Source organism: Triplophysa dalaica, chromosome 12 (genome assembly GCF_015846415.1).
Source record: "Triplophysa dalaica isolate WHDGS20190420 chromosome 12, ASM1584641v1, whole genome shotgun sequence".
In the NCBI taxonomy this organism is placed as follows: Eukaryota; Metazoa; Chordata; class Actinopteri; order Cypriniformes; family Nemacheilidae; genus Triplophysa; species Triplophysa dalaica.
This window is the reverse complement of record NC_079553.1, coordinates 19,849,189-19,872,013: the sequence shown is the minus strand read 5'-3', so window position 1 is coordinate 19,872,013 and position 22,825 is coordinate 19,849,189. Positions and strand designations below refer to the sequence as shown.

The 22,825-nt window shown below is 37.8% G+C and overlaps 2 protein-coding genes across 2 annotated transcripts in view; both read right to left on the bottom strand.

Annotated features, from left to right (window-relative positions):
- Window positions 1-1,867: 1,867 nt before the first annotated feature.
- Window positions 1,868-3,465, bottom strand: bola1 (bolA family member 1). The gene is made up of 2 exons (XM_056762642.1): window positions 3,330-3,465; window positions 1,868-2,536 (listed from the first exon to the last, which is right to left on the bottom strand). The coding sequence occupies exon 2, from the start codon at window positions 2,512-2,514 to the stop codon at window positions 2,062-2,064; it is 453 nt and encodes a 150-aa protein (XP_056618620.1). The 5' UTR covers window positions 2,515-2,536; window positions 3,330-3,465; the 3' UTR covers window positions 1,868-2,061.
- Window positions 3,466-3,892: 427 nt separating this feature from the next.
- The window catches only part of sv2a (synaptic vesicle glycoprotein 2A), a 30,054-nt gene continuing 11,121 nt past the window's right edge, over window positions 3,893-22,825 (bottom strand). The window contains 12 exon segments of the mRNA XM_056762641.1: window positions 3,893-7,902; window positions 8,307-8,466; window positions 8,550-8,753; window positions 10,526-10,659; window positions 12,771-12,935; window positions 13,134-13,222; window positions 15,232-15,342; window positions 15,861-15,950; window positions 16,427-16,560; window positions 17,313-17,464; window positions 17,769-17,949; window positions 22,331-22,825. Coding sequence (XP_056618619.1) covers window positions 7,719-7,902; window positions 8,307-8,466; window positions 8,550-8,753; window positions 10,526-10,659; window positions 12,771-12,935; window positions 13,134-13,222; window positions 15,232-15,342; window positions 15,861-15,950; window positions 16,427-16,560; window positions 17,313-17,464; window positions 17,769-17,949; window positions 22,331-22,825 — 2,099 coding nt within the window. The 3' untranslated portion in view covers window positions 3,893-7,718.

The following is a 22,825-nucleotide window of genomic DNA, read 5'->3' as shown; positions in this document are numbered from 1 at the left end:
ATTCTTGGGAACAATATTACCACAATATCTATTGAAATGTAATAAATACATATAGGCATTGGTCAAATTTAAAAAAAAAATTGTTTCTCTTTATCTTTTTATGAAAAATATGAGTGTATGAGGGCAGAGGGTGAGTTTGTAATCATCGTTGATCTTAAAGTAGTAGTTTACATCTGAATTTGCCCCCATTAGTAGGAATAATATTAACCATGGAAAGTGAATTGGGGCAAATTTTGAAGTGAACTACTCCTTCAACATCTTTCAAGAAAACAAACAAACAAATGTATTTGTTTTGGTAACTAGTGGTCTCACAATATACCAGTATAATCAATAACTGTGATATTAAAACTGGTGAATACTGATCATTTGTTCCAGTATATACTACATACAGTATATGATAATATCATAAAGAATTCAGCATCTGTGAAAGGTTGACAATAAACATAGTTTTTGCACACGTTTGATGTTTTGCCTTTAAACTTCTAGGAAAGTTTATTCTAATCAACAACATTCGACTAATATTGCTATTTTACAATGAAGTATTTTAAATGATATAACGTATAATGAAGTTACAATACAGACCATATAATTACCAATTATCATTATTATTATAACTTTATGTTATATTTGGACTTGTAAAACGAATTCAACGGCCATTCGTGTTTAATAAAGGCAACACTCCACAAACATCCACGATCACACACAATGCTGAACTGATATTATGCTGCCCTCTGGAGGTGCAAATATACACTTGCGTTTATGCATTAGCAGTCACGACCTACATTACATTCAAGCTATACAATATTATATGTATGTGTACTACCCCGTTATTTACAAACTGAGCTAAAGAAACTGACTAGGAAAAATTATAGACAGATTTTGATATCATTGTATTTCTAAAGCTTTAATAAAAGGTACAGTAAGGTAGCTGGGCAAATTTTAAATCCTACTTAAAATGATTAATTACATCATTCTAACAGAGCTAAAATACAAGATAGCAAAATCGTGAAACTCAAATAATAATTTTAGCCTGGACTTAAGGGTGCTGCCTGTCATTTTTTGGTGGTTATTTTGACAGAAGTGCAATATTATATACATAACTATGTCTTGAGATGTGTATAAAGACCAAACATAATGAAGCGTTATGTTTTTATTACCTTAGAACAAGTTATTTCGCTTGCACTTTATTTTACAGTACGTGTACCTATTGTGTACTTACCTAAGAAAGGGAACCTATCTACATAGGATAAGGTTAGGTGTAGGAGTAGGTTCAGGTTTTGTACCTAGTAAAAATATATATAATAAGTACACAGTATGTCCATGGGAAATAGGGTTGTAAAATAAAGTGCTACCGTTATTTCTATCTGTCATTTGTGATATTGTTTCTACAGCAGCCCAAAATGGACAAACTGCTTAAAGATTGTTTTGTTTCGTTAATATGTTATCTCCTTCGGCAAAGAAGCAAAAATGTGACAACATTGTTAGTTGGATTTTTTTAACCTAACCGCTAGATGACGCTAAATTTAAAACAGTGGACCTTTAAGTGTTGTCAGTGAAACCAGGCATAGATGTATTACACACCAAAGCCAGTGATGGTAAAGGGATGACTAATGGTCATGAAAATATGTCCATTTTCATAATGCAATTTTTTAATTGAATTCAGTTGGCACAGCGAAGGCCAGAAAGATGAAACTGCAATAAACAAGGTTGTAGGTTTGTTTTTTTAGTTTCCATTTTACTTGTCACATTTTAAAAGGCTTTAAAACCGCTCATAATTTCACAGCATCTGAGTTCCAGGTGATAAATCTGAAATACTGAAAAGCAGAGTTTATGTTATATTATATTACTTAACCAGTCCAACCCAATATGAAGAAATTGTGTTTATTGAGGTTTATATATAGAGGAAGGAAAAATATTTATCTAGGTCAGATAAAACTTCCGATATCCGCATGAAGCAAAAGAGCAACAAACCACCTGTTTACTTCACTTCATATCTGACCATAACAACAATAAATCCTCTAAGAACAGAGTTTGTTTCTAAAATAAACCGTTTTTCCACAGTCAGTCTCGACCTGCCTTCAATTTCTCAGCCATTGTGTTATCATGTTTGGATCCCCCCAGGCATGGTGGGCTTTTGGCCAGACTGGGGTTGCTGCTCCACTGCTGGGGAGTCTTGGCCTGGATGGCGAGGGCATGAATGCAGGTACTGAGTTCCTCCTTCAGGGCTTCGTTTACAAGCCGATGACGCTGCAGGAGGGACAGACCCTCAAACTGTGGACTCACCACGAGAACTCTGAAGTGAGATTCTGAACCGGGGGGCACGGCATGCATGTGACTCTCGTTTAGGACCTCCATGTGCTCGGGTTCGAGAGCTTGGGTCAGTTTGGTCCGTATGGTGGTCTCCACGGGTCGGGAACCACTGTGTTCCATGTGGGGCTGATGATGTAACAGTTGTCTGGAAAAGGCGAGAGTGAAACAAGAAGGGCGCAGGCACCGAAGAGCACTGGACAGCATCAGGGGGTAGAGAGAAGACAACCTGAAAGAAAACATATACTTCTGTAGTTAACAAATATAACGTGCATGTGCCAAATGAAGATCAAGCTCTGTGATGTTATTTTGGATTATATATATTATTGTTAATACAAAATAATATCTTATAAACAGTTTGTTCTCATTCTGCCGTCACATCATAGGACACAATAACTGTTTCTTTGTCGACAATCACCCATGTTACTTTTGTTCCTGGAACCCTAAAGCACAGCCATTTTTTGTCAAGGTTCAAAACACGACATGCTTTTAAAAACTACACTTTGCAGATAATTATATTATAAATAGAACATAATACAAATATAATAAAAAGTTAAAGCAAAAGGTGATGCTAATGGATATTAAAATAGCTAAAAGGATGGAGGGTGACTTAAAAGACATTACTTTAAAAATGCATTTATTATAACTAATATTATAAGTAAACATTATAACGTTATAATCAAAATAAATGTTTCGTTTTTAAATATTTGCATTATGTAAAGGAAAAATTAGGAAATGCCTTGAATGTACAAAATACAACATCTACTTAAAATAGTCAACTCAAAATTGAATCATATCTATTTGTTTATTGCCCTCTATAGAACAAAAGTGCAACTTAGTGCAGCCTAACAGAAAGACTGATTGTAATATAACATGTTCTAGATTATTCTACATCGCTGTGTAACACCGTCCACGTCGTGTTCTTTAAAATAGCATTTCTAAGGCATATTTAATCAACCATCAGACAAATAGCATTGTAAAGAAATAAAAGCATAATAGAAAGTGGAAATAATTTCTATCACCTTTCACGCTGGACTGTCCGTGTTGTTTGTACAAACAGGAAGCGATTCGTGCTCGTGCATACATACCCTACATCAGTTTCAAGACGTTACTGCCGCCTATCGGCGAGTGTACAGCGGTTCAGCTTTATGCGGCGTTGCGCAGACTGATCGGAGTATGACATCAAAACACCGCGAGAGTTGTTGTCGAATCTCTCTCGCGGTACTTTATTCGACTGTAGATCCGCGCAATGCATAAAAGGCTTGAACGTTAAAAGTATAATAAACATTCTGAAGAGTTTAATTCTAAATATAACGATAATACAACACAATTTGAGTTGCTATAAAGGTTTTATGACCCGAGTTACCCGAGTGTGCAAAACCGCAGGCCTGCCTCTAATAATTCACGCTGTTCACACTTTCTCCATGGGATCCAGAATTAAGTCAAAGTGTTATTTATCACTATTTTAAAGTTGTAGACTATATGTCAAAAATATATAAGTATATATACCAAAGAAATTGACAGAAAGCCCAAACCCCTAACTTAAAACCTCCACATGTAGTAAATGCATCGACAACGCAATCTATTCAAGTATTATAACATTTGTTTATTATTTGCATGTATGATTCAAAACCACGAAATGAGTTTTTCTGCACAAATTCCCCCGTATACGCGACAAAAAAGTAAATCTCTCAAAAGCCGTAGGGCTTAATGCAGAACCATTTTGGTAAGGATGGAATATTATATATTCAGTGATAATGCCAACATCATTTTACTTCTCATATACAAGAAAACAAATCACAAAATGAACAATAAACAGTACTCTTATAATATTGTCAACATTTTTTACGTTTTTTGTTTTATTGTTCCACATATTTATTCTTTTACATACAAACAACTACAATCTCTACAGCACAGTACAATGATAAGGTGATAAACTCTCTGTCACATTTAAATTATGGCAATACACTGAAACTGACAAAAGCATCAGAAGACCTATGGCAGCCTATATTTCTAGAGTACACAGATGTTGGCCTTTTTTCTTTCAGCTGTTTCATTGAACATGGCCATTTTAGTGTGCTTCCTATCCCAATAGTTCGGGGCTCGAGCAAGGATACATGTTTACCACTTATTGCTTTGATTTCTTTTTGCACACAAGATTGATTGTTGTTAAGTGAACACGTTTAGAAATAGAAAAGACCCTGTAACAAAATCCAAAAGTCTTACAACCAGTACACAATCTTAAGTGATGAAGTGCACCAAATCCAGGTCTGCTTTTACATAGAGATAAGTCATAGCTTCACTGAGATAAGTTACTGTAATTCAGCAGTTCACAGCATACAACAGCAATTATTACACACTCATTTGTAATTCCATGAACAACGGCGACACATTTGAGATGTGACAATGAACAGTTACACACTGCAGGACTTGAAAACGAATGTGAGAAAAAAATGTTGTGAGAAAATGTTTCACGGTAAAGTAGGCAAATGGGAAATCGTGACAGCGACGTTAATGGAGTTTTATATCAACAGATGGCTGGTGTTGCATACAAACGCAAGTGTCTGACCAACGCAAATTTTCATTTGATGTCTTTTAGCCTATCCGCTAATTGTAACCAGCTTTCGGGCTTGTTCAAGAACAATAGCTTTATTTTCAATCTCAACTTTTACAAGAGCATCAAGTGCATGCGTCCCATTCCAGTAAAACACTAGACCCGATGGAGATTTAGCCTATCTATGAGCCTCAAAACTTTGTGCTATTCATGCGTGTGTCTATTTCTTTTAATGCTCGCTCACTTAACTCACTTAAAAGTGAATGTGTAATGTGGTAATTTCTTCTGCATGCCATGATGTGAGATCTACAAACCGAAGAAGTAGAAAATATTTGGCAATTATAGACGCACACTTTCCACACATGGCACACGTAAAGATTGTCACCACAGCATCTGTGACGCTAAGAACGCTGACTAAAGGTCACGGCAGGGATGGCAGTTTCTAGGACGGTTCCTTTTAAAACTTTGCGACGTGTGGCACGTTAGGAAAACAAGCTGGCTTTCACGTCATAATGTGTAAAGTGTCACTTTCTCTAAAAGAATTGAACTATAAGGTCATTATTTACCTATTTAAAGCGCATTATCAGAAGTTGCATTTGAGCCTAAAAGAAATAGTTTGTGTTAACTACTTTGGTTGAATTATTATTTGTGTGTACGTCTTTAAGTTGTTTTAAAAAAGTCCCTTTATATTTAAAATGGCCGGTTGTGTTGTGTGTTTACTCTGAGCACATAATATGGCTGCTATCCTACAAAATGGCAGTAAACAAAGTTGAATGAGACCAAAAAACTGTTGCAGTGTAGCTTGTTCAGAAGCATCAGAGACGGAAAATAGCTTTTAACCGGGTGGGCAGTATCCCTATCGGGGTTTTTTTTGCTTGCACAAGAAAGACTAGTTCTCCATGAAACTAGTATTATTGTGCTTGGTTAGATGGAGCCGAATTTGAGATTTTTTGCTGCTTGTCCAATAGAATTTTCATCAAATAATTGCTTATGTAATTTGGAGTTTTAAGAACCATTAAAGTATCTTTCTGTGGCTTGTTTTTGATGCTCTATTTCGTTACTGCTACCATGTCACCAAACAATTCAGAACATCAGGTTAACAATGATACAGCAAAAATTCACCCTGCATGTTGCACGACATCTGTTTCTACAGATACTCAAAGTAAAAAATACTATAAAATCAAACGCTCATAAACAGTTATATAAATGAATACAAATATTCAGAGAACACTCAACATGCAAGCACACATACTTCCACACATCCTCACAGACAAACAGATACCTCAGTTTCTTTATAAGAACACGAGAGAAAACATTTATGAGGGTGTCTGCGTGTGCTGTGTTATTCAGTCACTTTTTTTAACATATTTACTTTGATAATTAAAAAAATAACAAAAAATCCTTCAACAGTATATACATACATCAAAATGAATCTAAGACTTTAAGTTGGTACTAGATCAACATCTGAACATGAAAGTATTTTTCCTTAAAGTATATATATATATATACATACATGTATATATATTTATTTGTATATTTATTATTAGATAAAGAGTTTTTAAACAGACAAACTTGATTAACAGCTCGTTTTTATATATATTTATAATCAATACATAATTTACATATTCATCAAAATAAACCTATTGGTTTGGATAGTATAATCAAGTCACCTTGTGCTTTATTTTTTCTTTTCGTTTTTAGCCGCATGTGTTGAATGAATGTTTTGAAGGAGCATGTTTACTGCAGGACACATTGGTGGTCAAAGTCGGTGTAACTCTCACTTGTGCACATTCATGGGGACACAACCAGAGCTACACTGTAGACATCAAGAGAAACACAAACAAACTCTCGGGTGTTCCGATGTAAGCATAATAAAACAATAATGCAAAATATAGAGAATTACAAAACTGAAAGAATGTTTTGCCTTTGAAACCCAATAACTATTGTTATATGTCCAAAGAATCATGGGTAGACAGAGAATCATGGGTAGACAGAGCGCTTCCTTCAGTTATGTTTCGCTATTTTCAAGCCTATTCTTATGAATTTTCACACTTCGGTACATGCACAACACCTTCATTAATCAGACATGTTAAAACAGTAAGAGCAGATGGAGTGAAACCAAAATTGAGTGCTACAGTAAACCTTTGTACTGAATAAAATGACGTGACTATAACAATAATTGCACTGAAACTTGAGCACTCGAGCCGAAATTGCAGACAATTACGGGATCACGTGCAAGTTTTATGTTTTTGAGCTTTTTAAAGAGTTCTTGGGACACAAACAACTAGAGCAAACGCAACAACCATCACCACTAGATCAACACGGTCTATTCAAATATCTACTTACTTACGTCCCCGGTCCTCAGTGATGGATTTCAAATCACACGAGGGATTGAAAGAAGGATAAAGGGAATGTTAACATATCATGTTAAATCTCACAACCACACCATAAAGAACGCAAAGCCGGAATGTGTTTCACATGGCAGTTTTTCTACGCATTCACACACTATTATTTCTCTGAGACAAGACATCGGAATGGGGTCAGGGATTCATTCTTAAATGAAATAAACTGATCTGCATTTTGGAAAGACATACTACAATACATACTATTGATATTCCCTACCCAAGAAATCAGGGAATACAGATTTATACATACAGATTTAAATGAGACGAAAAATTTAGTTATAATACAATTGCACAGGTTGGAGGAATGAACATATCGCTAACTGATCTGTAAATGTGGAAATTGTTTCGGCTGCATCCAGCATCGCTCACTCACGAACGGGGTTTGGAATACGGGCGACACAAAATGGGCAATCCATATTTAAGCACGCCACCTGTTGGGCTGAAATGCTGGACTATTGGAGCACCTGACCACGAGTTTCAGGAAGCTTGAGAGCCAAGAAGCTTCCGACGGCCAAAGCACCCGAAGCGAAGAGGATGGGCACCGCTTTAGTGATGCCCACAAACGATTGAAAGATGCTGATGCCCAGAACTGCAGCTAACTTACAAAGGGCATTCAAGAACCCAAAGGCTGTTGTCCTGTGAAAAAAGATATGAAATGCAATGTCAATCTCACTGTATTTGTTTACAACAGAATAGACACATAAAATCCCTGATGTTTTCTAATATAACAGCTGTTCATCGATTGACCACTTAGGGGCGCTAAACAGCACACAGGCACTGTCAATATACTTTCTTTCCAAGAATGCACTCAAATCACATTTTGATGAGAATTTTTAGATATTCCCTAAAATAATGATGCATTTGATCTGCACTGCAGAGGCAATGCAGCACAAATGTGAAACCATGAATTATTATTTATGACTCCAAACAATGTTGTGAATATCTGAGATATAACGGTATAACGTTCATATAATGAAAATGCTACAATAGTTGCGATATTCAAGAATTACATTAATGACAGAAACCCAAACTTGGCCCACCTCTTGTCAGAGGGATACAGCTCCACCGTGAGCACATCCAAAGCGTTCCACGATGCAATACTGATGCCACCGAAGAGACAAAGCAATGCGATCATAGCCGACTCGCTGTTTCCAAACGACAGGAAGAAGCAGCTGATGCAGGATATCACACTGGAACCCGCTACAGTGAGAAAATATCCATCGTTTTTACACAGGGTAATTGCCTTCTTAAAGTAATTGCATTAATGCAAAACGTTTTTTTACCCAACATCCTTAGACGACCGAGCTTATCCATAAGCAAAGCGGACACGATGTTTCCTGGTAGGACAGCGAGCGTGCCGAGGAAGCTAACGAAGTATATCATGTAGGCGTTGTTATCGTCGCTGAAGTCCAGCATGCAGCCCTCTTTGTTATGCAGGAAGGTGCTGTTGATGAGTTTGCTGTTGATGAGTCTGTACTTAAAAAGGTCTAAACAAAAAAGGACAAGAGCCTCATTAACCAACACATCACCTTTTGTTTACATTACATGCAAATCTTGAGGTCCCTGCAAGCGTACTCTTCTTTTACCAGGTATATCTATAAACCTAATGGAGTATTGTTTATTGTGTCTTTCTGTGCATATAGCTGAAAAAAAGGTTTAGTTAATATTTCTGGATGTCCGTTATTTATAAAGTACAAATAACTCTGGATAAGGAAATGTATTACTTATACATTAGGCGTGTGTTCGACATCCTTTTCCTACTGGGTTAATGGGTAAGTGCTTAAAGGTCAGACATTTATACGGATCAATAGATTTTTCTGCATGAATAATGCATTTACATGTCAATGCATGCATTTTAAACAGAGATACTGCTGAGCACTGCATTATAGATGTGCCAGTCTTCATGGCATAGAAAACAGAGAAAATCACGGGAGCCTGTTTGACCTTTGGGCTCAACAACTGAATCCAACAGAATCGGATTTGAGCTACTAATGTTAATGAGATTATATCATTCTGTATACAGAGACGTGGCAAAATAAAGAGGCCATTTCAAAAATATTTTACGTTTTCGGAATTTACTATTAATAGGTATGTGTTCAGGTAAAAATAATTTCTTTTTCATTCTGTAACAATATTTATACCAAATTTAAAAAGTAATATATTGTCTCTATTTGCATGTATTTGCATTATATTTACGCATTTGGCAGATGCTTATATCTAAAGCGACTTACATTGCATTATACTATACATTTGTTTCTAAGTATGTACAATCCCCTGGGATCAAACCCGTGACCTTGGTGTTGCTAGCGCCATGCTCTAACCACTGAGCTACAAGAAAACTGTCTTGATTTTTTGCAGAAAATAAAACCAGGAGAAACAGGTAAAAACAACAGAAAATATTTTTTTAAACCTCAAATACTGCAAAGAAAACAAGTTTATATTAACTTTCAAGCAATACAACAGTAATATTTAATCATGTATTTAGGATTTTTTTTACATTTTATGTATTTACCTGGATTGTTATGACAGTTCTCATGTTTTATTACAGTGTCATGCTGTCAGTCTTTCACATTGCTGTTGGATGATTTTATGTCACTCCTGAGGTTTGATTTAGTTGAAATTCAACAGAAACTGGACTGGAACGGCCACAATACATCTAGAAATGCTGATTAAATAAAAATTTCTCTTACTTTTTCCGCGGCTGTATTTAAACATTATCTTAAATTAACAATATCAATTAGCTGATTCTGTAAAAATACGTTTTAGTATTAAATTACAATATACATATCTTTGCTCATTTTGTTCACCATATTTGATTTTTTATTAAGTACATTCCTCTTTAACTTCTGGAACAATGTTTGTGTCTATGTACGCCTAAATATTTATCTAGGTAGACAGCTGCGGTTTTTGTCACTGCATTAATCTGAAGCCTGCAACACTTGGAGGAACAATCACAAACGTCCAGCATAATTGAGTCATAAAATGCAGATTATCATTTTGTGAAAGACAGCTGAGGAAGAATCTGAGCTGTTGTTGCTAGGATACCTGAAACAATTTCAATGCATCCAACAGCTCCACAAACCGGGGCCATTTTGACCGAGGGAAAACACACTTATGATTATCTTTATACCACATAAAAGATTATGGGAAAAGACTGCGGCTGGAATCTTTATTTTATATGCCTGACTGACAAAAACATTCAAGAAAAATCAACCGAAACGCTGTATTTGCTCATAAAGGGATGAGGGGATGTTCTCACCGGTGTTGTAGAACAGGGTGGAGATGAAGGTGCAGTTCCTGAAGAAGGTGTTGCTTGATGTGATGTCCTCAAAGTAGCATTCCTCAAACAGGGAATCTTCAAATACCATAGACTTCATCTTCAGATTCAAAAACCTGTAATGACAAGGAAGAAGGAAAACTGCTCAGATGATTTCATAACCCAGGAGACGTAAATGAAAGATAATTGAACAAGTGTCACATATGTATCATACGTTTCCCTTAAAGGGCCTCTGCAACGATGTGTCATGCATTATGACTTCTTTACTTGTTAAACAAGCTGGGCGTATAATGTAGTATTTCTGTGCTCAATACACTCCCCCAGCGATCATACAGGTTTTGGAAAGTTTTTTTCAAACATATAAAACTGTTTTGTAACAATTGTTCTTGGTCCCTTATTGGATAATTCTCCCGGAAAAGCACGCGGCATGCCCACGCGACAGCATGGAGAGCAGAAGAAGGAGCATGCGTTGACATCACTTTCACTTTTGTGCAGGAAGGAGATAGAGAGCATATGTTCGCGAAGTTCAGGTGTTTGTTTATTCACTGCATTTGGTTGATGAATGTTATATAAACTGTGGATATAACCCTGGATTTGGAGATCGTTTGAGACTGATATATGGAGCCGTCCCAGCGCTAAAAGATGCAAGATTAATATGAGATTGGCAGAAACCCTGTGTGTTAGGGCCGCTTTAATCTTTTTTAAAAGAAAAAAGATAATAACAAATAGCAAAGTTTAATGTCTTGGCGAATCTGAGAAATTACAAAGATTTAAGACTGATTCTGCTCATCAGGAAATCCAAAGTAATCAAAATATTAAATTGTCATTATTCACATTGCTTTCTAGGAGAAACAACTGAGATAATAAAGAGAGCTTCTTTATGATTACATTTTTGATTACATTATGGCTAATATTATTGAAAATTACGTTCAGTTTTATGAAAATAGCAAACGATTCGCTTCATGAAACGTCAACATGTCACCAGGAGCCGCTTTTTGACTTATGTGCTTTAAGAACTCTTAGACAGGTGGACTCCATATACTCCCATTATATGAAACAGAGAGGGCTGCAGATTTACCAAACAATATTCTTTATGGCTCTACTCAAGAAAAAATGTAACCTACATCTCGGATGGCCTGAGGGTGAGTAAATTAACAGCGTATTTGAGTTTTTGGCTGAACTATCCCTTTAAGAGTCAGTTGTGCTCGCGCCATGGGCGGATTCGCTATTCACACGGCAGATTTTGCAAGAGCAAAGACTGGACGGTTCTCCAGAGAAGCCATTTATTTTTATATTTGGCATGTTTGTGTGCTGCTGCGCTTCCCTCTGTGTAATAAATAAAGTAAAAAGGCATTGTGGACCCGCCCAGAGGCGCATTTTATACTAACGCGCTCTTTAAATAACCAAAAAATATTGAGTTGGTCTATGGCACAGTCCATTTTCAGCTCTTCAAAATAGCAACGCGCCAACAATGTGTCTGAAAACACCTCTTTTTTTAGACCAACACGCCCATGGGCGCACAAATGAGCGCAAATGCATTTGCTATTTCAACAACGCTGTGCAGGACGGGAAATGTCAGGCTGAAACTAGCAAAAACATTTGCGCTGCACCTTGCGCCACATTCCGCCAGGTGTATGATAGCGCCCTAAATCTCTCTTATTATAAAAAAACGATATATTATATTATTAATAATAATTTCAAATATATTTGTCAACTACCCAGATAAAGATAGGACAAGCTCACAAACATATTTAATATCTTTCTGATTAGCTGAATGTAAAATAGTCTTCTTCCTTTATCTATATGAAATGCAAAAGCTGTGGATAATTGGGCCACATTTTGTCGCTTAAAGTGCAGGTCACATACTGATTAAAGAGTCGGAAAGTGCTCGAGGACTATAACACTATCACAGACCTCACATCAAAGCATCTAAATTACAATTACTGTGAGTTAAATCTAGTGAGCTGTCTTGCAGTCCCCATAGGCAGCCACCTCCGAAGTCTTCAAGTAATTGAAACGCTCTTCACTACATCTAGCAGTCCACAAAACAGATTGAGGACTGGTCAAGGGTTAACACATAAAATGTTATTAACTTCTCTGCATCTTCTGGTTTTATTTGACACATAACGCTACAAAAGGACAAAAAAGAATTACACAATTGAGAATTTTATTTATGATAGAAAAGTACACATCAAGTGTTTGCCTGCTGCCGGTGACCAGTGCTTACTTGTTGTTGAAGTACTCTCCATTCCGGTGGATCTGGTTCTCTAGGGTGAAGTTAAATGTCACATGCTCCACTTTCTCTTTGATGAAGACTTTTGTGCGTGAGGAGTACTCTTGTTTCTGCAGATACTTGATCATGTCAGGGAACCAAACAGTCAAGCCGTAGTAACTGTGATCAGAGCGGAGGGCAAAAAGAGATTAAAAACATGCGAATGAGGCAATTCATTATAACTCTCATTGCCTGGATAAACAGGCAGTGTCCTAAAATGAAACATCATAAACAGGACATATTAATAAACGTAACATGAGATACTTTTAAGTCATATTGAACGTCTGTAATACAGTCTACATCGCGGTCATTGTTTACCTGAAGGACATGGAAAACCACACAGCCATCATCATGTAGGTGATCCTCCTGTATTCTGGATTAAAGACTGTCAGGAAGTTGCTCCACACCTGGACAATTTGATTAAAAATACAGCTTTTTTAAAAACAGCTTTAAAGGACTCATCGAATGAAAATCTCACGTTTTCTGCATTTAAGTGCTATAATCGGGTCCCCAAAGAAGCTACCAACTCCAGAAATGTGATAAACAAGAACCCAGTAAGTTTGTTTTGGTAAGCCTTTCTCTGCAAGCATTTGAGAAATCGAGCCGTTCAGATTTCGCTCCTGTTGTGACGTAGACGCAGGCTCTTATTATAGTATTACCCCCCCTTAATCTACACAAACCCCCCCACGGCGCTGCCGCCATTGCTATTTTCACAAGAGACAGGGTACTTGACGCCATGGCTAAATTTTGTGGACAACATGCAAAATGTAATGTAGTTGGCTGCACAGACGAACACAAGTCTTTGTTTAGAGTCCCAACATCGGAAGAGATTTTAGTGTAAATCCCTCAGAAACCAAAATTAAAAACCTGCTTGTTTGCACAAATCACTTCAAGCCAGAGTGCTTTATCAACCTGGGACAGTACAAGCAGGATTAGCTTCAAAGTTGTTCCTCAAGAGGGATCGAGACCGACTGAACGAGACAAATCTGCCGATGTAAGTAATATTCATCAACAGTCTGAATTTACGTTCATCTACCGTGTCTATATAGGAGGATAACATTAGCATATGATAGCGAAGAGAGCTAGGTCAGTCACGGGCTATATAGAACATTCAAAGCCAGTGTTAAACTAACTCCACATTTATGTTATTTGGAAAATGGGCACTTGGAGATTAGCAGTATGTATGTTAATACATTATGTGTGTGCATTTGTTTAGCTGCGGAAGGCTGTCACTATTGTTTTGCTAATGAACAGGGGCGAACACTGTGGTTAGTTTCATTTTAAACCTCTCAAATAATTTGTCACAGCAAACAGAGCATAGTAGTTATGCTCTTACATTAACTTGTCAATGACAAGCACTGACAATCCACGTAATTCAGCTAAAATCGGCAGGTGCACATTCCGTGGATTATAGGCAGCACAACATGGGCGTGTTACTAGGATGAGATATTTGATGTGACAAATTTTTTAGTCACCGGACGAATGATTTGAGACGTTTAAAACGAAATTAAACCGCGGAGGAGTTCAGGAAACATCATTTATCTAAACGATTGTTATGGCAGTACTACACGTGTGTTGTGTTGACCCGCCGGACAGAAGGGGTTCGTAGTAAATCATTATCATTTAAAGAGACATACACCAAAACGGGTGGCTGTGAGCATAGCTGTTTTTGACGAGGTAAAAAGGGTTTTGTTTACAATGACATTGAGTGTTTTTAAGCAAATTATGTTCCAGACATTTCATGAAGACCCTAATAAATCATACCAACTTGTTGTTAGTGATCGTACGATGAGCACTTTAAAACGCGACTTAAAAATGACATACTATACTCCTCTAGACTTAACAACATTCTGGGTTATTTTTAACCAATCGTTGGGTCAAAAAGTGACAAACCCAACTATCAGGTTGTAGAATAACATATTATAAGTATGCTTTAACCCATTGGTGGGTAAAATATAAATATTTTTTGGCTTAATTATTTTAACTCAATGGTTCAGGTTCGTCCTTTTGATCCAAAGCTGGGTTGAAAATAATTCATATTTTTTATAGTGTACACATTCTTAGTACAAAGCTTCCTGCCGATTCCACCCAGACCAAAACACAACTTTGACCACCTTCATTTACACATCAGCAACAGGCAAATGTACTATTGTTATTCTGTTCACATGCAAGTCTATAACCAGGAAGACTATTATAACAGAAATCCTTTGCAACAGATATCTTAAAGATACCATGGTAAAATCAGGGTGAATCTGGTTGTAAACAATATGTATGACTTGTTGGTGCACATTTACAAAAAAGAGAAAAGCTACAAAAACATGGCCTCTTTAAAACACTTTAAAAGATTTGTTGCAAACTGCAGATTTCTATTAGGACTTCCATTTCTTAGCTACCGGCTGTGTTTATTGTACAGTACCTGATGGAAGAGATTGGTCAGCTTGATCCTCCATCGCATATGCCATGCGGTGCCCTCACCGCCCATATCGACCAACTCGTCCATCTGCTTCACCGTCTTAATGTTGGTGACCTGTGGATTTGACAACACGTGCAGTGAGACTTATACTTATTACTTATACACACCAGAGGGGACAGTTGTATGTGGTTTCCCTTTTTAGAATCTTTATATACAGCTGTATAGAAAGAACACTGGTATCTGTATGTGAGGTGAGCTGTGTTTACTGAGCAAAAAGAGACACTTGAGGGCCTTTATTGTACATCTACGTATAGTAAACATTCCCTTTAGTTCTGACTAAATTAACTATATATGCCTTGAGTGACTAAGCTTTTACACAACGGTCACATCGTAATGAAACAGACATCATTTTTAATTAAACCCTGATTTTATTATGCTAATTTATGACAGGCTAACTGTTTATTGTCCTTATTAATTTAAAGCCATTTTGAGTTCCAGTTCAGCCCGACAAATGAAAACTCATAAGCCTAACTGCATAATTTATTGTTCATACTGAGAAATGAAAATTCCCACAGATCGTTTCTGTTCTGTTTGTTATTGAGGAGTGAGTGTAGAGATGCTGTGGCACTCACGGAGAAAACTCTCTCTGGGTGTCCTTTAGCCCTCATGTTTGTATCGTGGACCTGCTTCAGAATCATCCATCCTTCATCATGTTTCCCATTCTGTAAAAACAATTCTGTTAGTCTGTAGTGGAATCAACTAGGATGATTCCTAGATACGGTCCGCAAGTAGGCCCCGTCAGTTCCAAGGGAAGTAATCTTGGTTACCATAGTTACCACTTATTACGTTACAAAAAGTAGCTGCCTAAATGGACGAACTCTTCACAGTGTTGGTGCGTCATGTTTTATATTTCAAACAAAGCAAACTTTTTGATGCAATAAGACATACATTATGTAAACATTTTTGACCGTTTGTGTATATAAATAAATAAATCAGAAATAAGACAAGTTAAAAAACGATTTACAAATCATAACATGAATCGAGCATTGTCCTCTGTATTTATTTTGTCAACTTTATTCCTTCTAAATTGACATTCATTAATAAATATTTCCTACCAGCGATGACTGTTTGTATTTTACCTATAGGATTAAGAACAGAGGTGAAAGCTCATGTAACTGTGATGTGGAAGATCACTGACCTCCAGGTAAAAGCGTGGGCTCTCTGGCATAGTGGTCAGGGCAGCGATAGCGGCGACAGATGGAAAAGCACACACCAGCACAAACACTCGCCAGCTGTGAAACTGGTAGGCGGATCCCATCTGAAAGCTCCAGCCTGGTTAACAGAAAGTGACATGTATTAGTCAACAAAAAAAACTCTCTTTGATGAAATGTATCCGTCTGAAAGAATTCAAAATATGCTTTCATAACTCAAGAGTATTTAGGAAATTGGTTAGTATTTGGTGTTTAATTGTTGTTTTTTCATGACAATACACTGCAAACTTATTAAAGTGCTTCACTTTGGAAATGCACCCTCCTTTTGGGTATAATCTTCATTCTATAGAGGTTTATTTGTTTTGAACCCAATGTGAAGCTTAAAATAAATGTACTGTTACATGTAACCGACCAGGTTAAACAAAAACATCGGTCTGCTGCGGTCAACAAACATGCACTGGGTCAACGATAATCCCACAATGGCTAGTGCTCACCTACCGTGTATTCACCTGCCCACATCCACATTTCACCAGATCAGTTAGAATGAATGTCACATATTGTAATTATTATTCATAACCCAGGCCGTGACTGGCACAGTTTGTACACCAAACTGCTGATGCTAAGGAAAAATAAACTCCCTGAGGAGAGACGTGCTTATACACTAAATGTTTTAGACCCAATTATCAAACTATTGTGACAAATGACTGGTGTGTCTGGAAAGTATCCATGGCAACCAGACCTTCAAAACTTTTTTGTAAAGGAGACTTATGAGATTTATGATGTGTCTTCTTCTTCTAAGCTTCGGCATCGCTTATTGATCACAAGGTGAAAATTGTTGCAATTACACCCCCCCCAAAAAAGCTTAACGGTTACCATAGTGAGGGATGATGGCCCAGGCCATGGCAGCAGCATAGATGCCTCCAAACATCCAGAACATGCAGAGCCAGCTCAAATGCTCGCCACGCTTCTCCTGAGCCAGAAACTCAGAATAATACGAGAACACGATAGGAATAGAACCTCCAATTCTGCAGAGAAAGAGAATAAAAAATGAACAGAAAATAACCTTAGTGGTTCAGGTTATTGTGCTATAGTGCTATAATGCTATATTAAAGTAAAGAATACAAAAATTGAAGTGTATAGATATATAAAGTACACTTCTTTTTAAAAACGTCATTATTTTTCCATGTTTTGGTGATGATAATGGCACACAACATTGCACACTTCACCCTTGATATTAATCACCAGAAACAAGTAAACTGATCTGTAAATTTGTTATAGTCGCATTATTGAGTATACAGGGACTGTAAGTGATGTAAAACTTTCATTTACCCTACGCCCGAAAGCAAACGACAGAACAGGAAGGAACTGTATCCTTGAACAAAGGAGGAGAAAAAGGCAAAGACGCTGTTGATGGAGAGAGAGATAAGAAGAGTCTGTTTGCGTCCGATTCTGTCAGCCAGACCTCCCCACACAAAGGCACCCACCATCATACCCAGATACACGATAAGACCTGAGAGAGAGAGAGAGAGAGAGAGAGAGATCAATATTGATATCAAAACATACTGTGTCAGATGTGGGCGATTCTAGGATGTTACTCTCTACAGACAGAAAATAAACTGATGTACTTAATGACACCAACAATATGTATACGAAAAACGACCCTCGCCCTTTCACAAAATTGTTTAGATAAAATAATATATAAAAAACAATAAAGTTCCTCAGTCAGAAATCATGGCACAGCCAATTTATTTTTAGTTATGTTGAAACCCTTTTTACTTCATGTCTTTTCTAAATTCTGACACACACATGACAATTAAAAATATATTAAAGGTTAAGTAAGATACATATTGCTGGTTGTTGCTTGGGCAACACAAGATAAAATGCATATAAAATGTCAAAGTTAGCATTCATGTGTTGCAATGTAACATTTTTCTTGTTTTCAAAGTGAGCGAAGAGGAGATTCGTTTCTTCAGTGTTTAAATAAGGTCTGTTTTAAAGAATTCACACAGACTGCTGAATGAGATTTCTTTTTTCACAGCTCCACCACCAGCCGGTCACGTGACTGAGGGTGTGAACACAGACATGCGTCATCCGGCAACACCAGAGCCAACTGCTGGCACCGCTGGCATAGATGTGCCGCCTCAAGCTTAAAGCGGTATGAGAATCATCTATGGTTTCAATATGAATCCAATATATTTGATGCATTATGTTGCACACAATTCTCAAATTAAGAGCTGTAACAAATATTATATAATCATCTGATTGCAATTATTATAGCAACAATCATTGTGCACATAAAGAAGACACAAGGAGATTCAAATAATATTTCTCTATGTTTTGAATCATATCAGCTTTGTATTTGTGTGTGTTGATCAGTTTGATTAAAGCATCTAAAGGTAGACAACACCATTATATTCATAATTGATCATCTCTTTTTTAGTTTGGACGCTCTGGACTTTGCAGTCATTTTTGTTATGGTCACTTTATAGTGATTTACAGAATTATCATATTTCTACATTTTGTTCATCTATTAAATTAATGTAATTAATAAATTTAAGAGTATTAATCTTATAATGCAGAGGACAATTTACAAAGGATTAAATTGAATCATCACAATTTTTGACAGTTATTTGACTTGTAAGACACACAAAATTATATGATCATTTCTACATGACATTCAGGAGAAATAATTGCGAAATTGTCAATTAATCGTAATCTCAATTAATGAGTTACTATAATCATGACACCACTGTTTTCAATATAAAGAAATAAAAAATAAAATGTGACAATGTTCAGTGTATAAAGCATGTAAATATGTGCACGCTGTTTACAATGCAATGCTTTACATCTTCGGTCTAACACAAAATACTGTCCATATTTATAAAACACATACATTGCTCGAGGGAGACCAAAGGTTGGTTTGCTGGTTTTAGCTGGTCTCCCAGTCTGGTTGACCAGCCTAACACCAGTTTGGACATCTTGTTTCTCTTAAACCAGCTAAAACAAGCAAACCCCCTTCAGCTGTTTTTCACACTCTTTCAGATACAGATGTATTCAGCTGTCAGCTCACCTTGTCCTAACAATGGGTCTGACAGCCATGATGATAGACACAGATAGACATTACTGCAATGCAGCAGCGGGGCCAGTTTTCTCACCCTCTCCTATCCTGAGTCCTTCAGCTTACAACACACAAAACTTAAACAGGAGTAGCCTCTTGAAACCTTCAGACCGAGGCCAAAAACTCCAATGCAAAGAAATGAGCAAAAGAAATAGGCAACGCCAAAACATAACTTTGGGAATTTGAACGTACAAAGCCTGATGAAGGAATAACTTATTATAATGTCAACATTTATTACCTTTCTTTTTGAGAATGGGTAAATTGAGAAATGTATCTTTCTTTGCAACTCTGCCAAGCTCAATGTAAAATTCTCTTCCCATCCAGACCATCTTATGACCTTCAAGGGCAGTGATGGAGCGCCCATTTGTTAGGAAGATCCGCACAACGCTGATGATGATGATGGACACCTGTGCGATGTTGGGCTGTGATTTGACACAATACCTGACCAATTAATAAACACTTTTCCAAAAAGAGCCTGCCTGTGCTGCAGGCTATCCCCACAGATGCTCCATTTATGAACAGATAGCATGACCCAGCCAGATAGGGCTTGCTGAGTGGGCGGAGACAGATACATTACATCACAACGATAGGGTTAGGTTTGTCAGAGATGCAGGAGAGGGGAGGGGCTTGGAGACACAGACCTCCTCATCTTCACCCTGAGAGATAGAATCAGCAGAGGGGGAAGGCTGAAAGAGGAGGCTGTGATTCTCCAGCACAGTGACAGAAAAGCACACGAGCTCCGGGCTTGAAAAAGTGTGGAAAAGAGAAAGCGGGGGAGGGGCTGAGAGATTATTTATAGTCTAGTTTCGTTTAGCAAGTGCACTGGGGTTCTCTCTCTGCGTCACGCGTGAGGAGAGCGCAGCGGAATGTGGAGAGTCTGTGTATTCTGGTTTTCTCACAGACTAATGTGCCGCTTGGCACCCGGCGTGCTGCAAAGATGTCAGCATCACCTTGAGTGTTCTCACGGTAACACAGACAAAGAGATGCTCGATCTATGTGTATATCTATCCAGCCTCCATCCATCATTCCAACTCCTTTTGAAAATACATACACCTTAATATCCATCTATATCTCATGTCTAATTCATATGGTTGTAATGCACATCTATCAAACCATGACATCTTCCAGGATTGAATAAAACAGAATTATATCATTTCTTTTGGTGCCGTCATAAGTGCTTCCCTTTGATTCTTTTTCTTTAAGCACTAACAGCGTTTCCTCTCTGTCGCCTCATTCATCGCATTTGGACCCACCGTCGGCAGAGAAACATGCAGGTTGACTGCTGGGTGCAGTGAGCAGAAAAGACCTCCGCAGGCCATCTCATCCCACACATCCACGCTGCCGAATTTGATTGGAGCGTTTTATGTGACAGAGACTGGAGCACTTAAGGCACTAGGACCCGGTGGAGATGTCTCGTGTGTGAGTCAGGCCTGTTTTGTAATAAGGGAGAGACCAAGGGCCCTGCTCCCCAATGGCATATCACATACACACACAGACAGCACACGCGAGCTGAGACCCAAGCAGAATGAATCAAAGGACTGACGTGACCACGCTGGCCTAAATTCTAAATCAAGTATCATCTTACAAAGACAACGTATGATACGGAATGAAAAAAACACACATGGGTCTAAAAGCAGCCACACGTGGTGCAACCACATATGCATGAATGCATTAGTACATTTTTACATGCATAAAGGTATTCTGGTATTAAATTAACATTTAAGGATTCCTCATTGGAAAAAAACATATTGATCTACACTATCTGACTGATGTCCTGTACATATAACACAGGCATTTGGATCAGCTATGAAACACACTGTTCAGTATTCTATTGTCGGCTAATTATAGCTCAAGCTGCGTCAATGCGGGGTTTGGTTTGAACGATAGGGAATTGTGTGTCCTTGTTGGATGGACTGACAGATGGTGTGTTGGGCAGGAGATGACAGTCGAAAATGGCCTCGAGAAATATACTGGTGATCAAAAGGTGAACCTTTCACAGGAAAGGATATAATTCACAGAAACCTATATAAACCAACAGACTCACTGAGACTCACACAAACACACACAAACATTTAAGCATGCTTAAATTAGTTTTGTGGGCCAATTATTCGTTTTTTTATTAATAGAAATTAAAAGGAAGACATGGATTAAAATTTGGAGAAAAAGTAGGAAATAATCTTTCAGAATAGATGGAAGCTCCTTCAACACTGTTTAGAAAGCATCTCATAGTGAAACCTCAAGAAGAATTTCAGAAAATTCTAGACAAAGGGTGGCTAAAATGAAGTGCTAAAATATAAAACATTTTGATTTATTTTGATTTTTTTGGTCACAACATAATTCCTATAGTTCAATTTGTGTGTACTCTAAAAATGGTGGGTTATTTTCAAGCCTGCGGTGGGTCAAAAAGGGTAAAATACACCCAATAAATGCCCAATTTATACTGTATTTGACCCAACAATGGGTTAAAATAACCCAACATAGGTTAGTCTCTTTTTGACCCAACACTGCGTTGAAAATAACCCAGCATTTTTTAGAGTGATAGTTTTGATGAGTATTTTTTAATAAGTGACCCTAAACTTTGAAAACTAATATATCTCTACTTAAACTTTCATCATGAGAAAAGGGGCATCTCAGTTATTCTAAAACATTTTGTGACATTACTAATACAGGTCCGAATGACAGACTGGCAAAGTTTAGCTATTAAATCTAGCGCAAACAACAATATAGCACAAACCACACACATGTGAAAGCCCAAGAGCTGTTCTTTTCTTACCCAGCATTCCTTTGTTGGGCTCAGACAAACACATGTCTTTCTCAGCACTGGGCAGTACAAAGCCCACCACGAAGATCTCCACGCCATCGGCCATGAGCGCCAGACCCAGCACAAAGTAGAGGGTCCACTGGAAACGACCATGACCGCACTCCTGAAGGATAGTCTCGTACTGCTGGGCCAACTCCTCTTGATCCTTCCTCCTTTCACCCTCGTACTGCGACTTGTCCCGGAACTGCGACTGTGCCATGCCTTCCACATCTCTGTCGCCCTTTTCCACAGAGTCGTTTCTAGGGATGCCCTGGTACTCGCCCTCGTAGATCTCATCATCTTCATCGTGGCCTTCTGTAGAGTCGCTGTGAGCACCTTCGTCGTCATTGGCCCTGCTGTTGCTACGGTAATAGCTGCCATCCTGGGCCTGAACGGGGAAGTCATCGTCGTCGTCGTCCTCTTCGAAGCGAGCATAAGAACGCTTGGTGTACTCGTCGGCCACTTTGT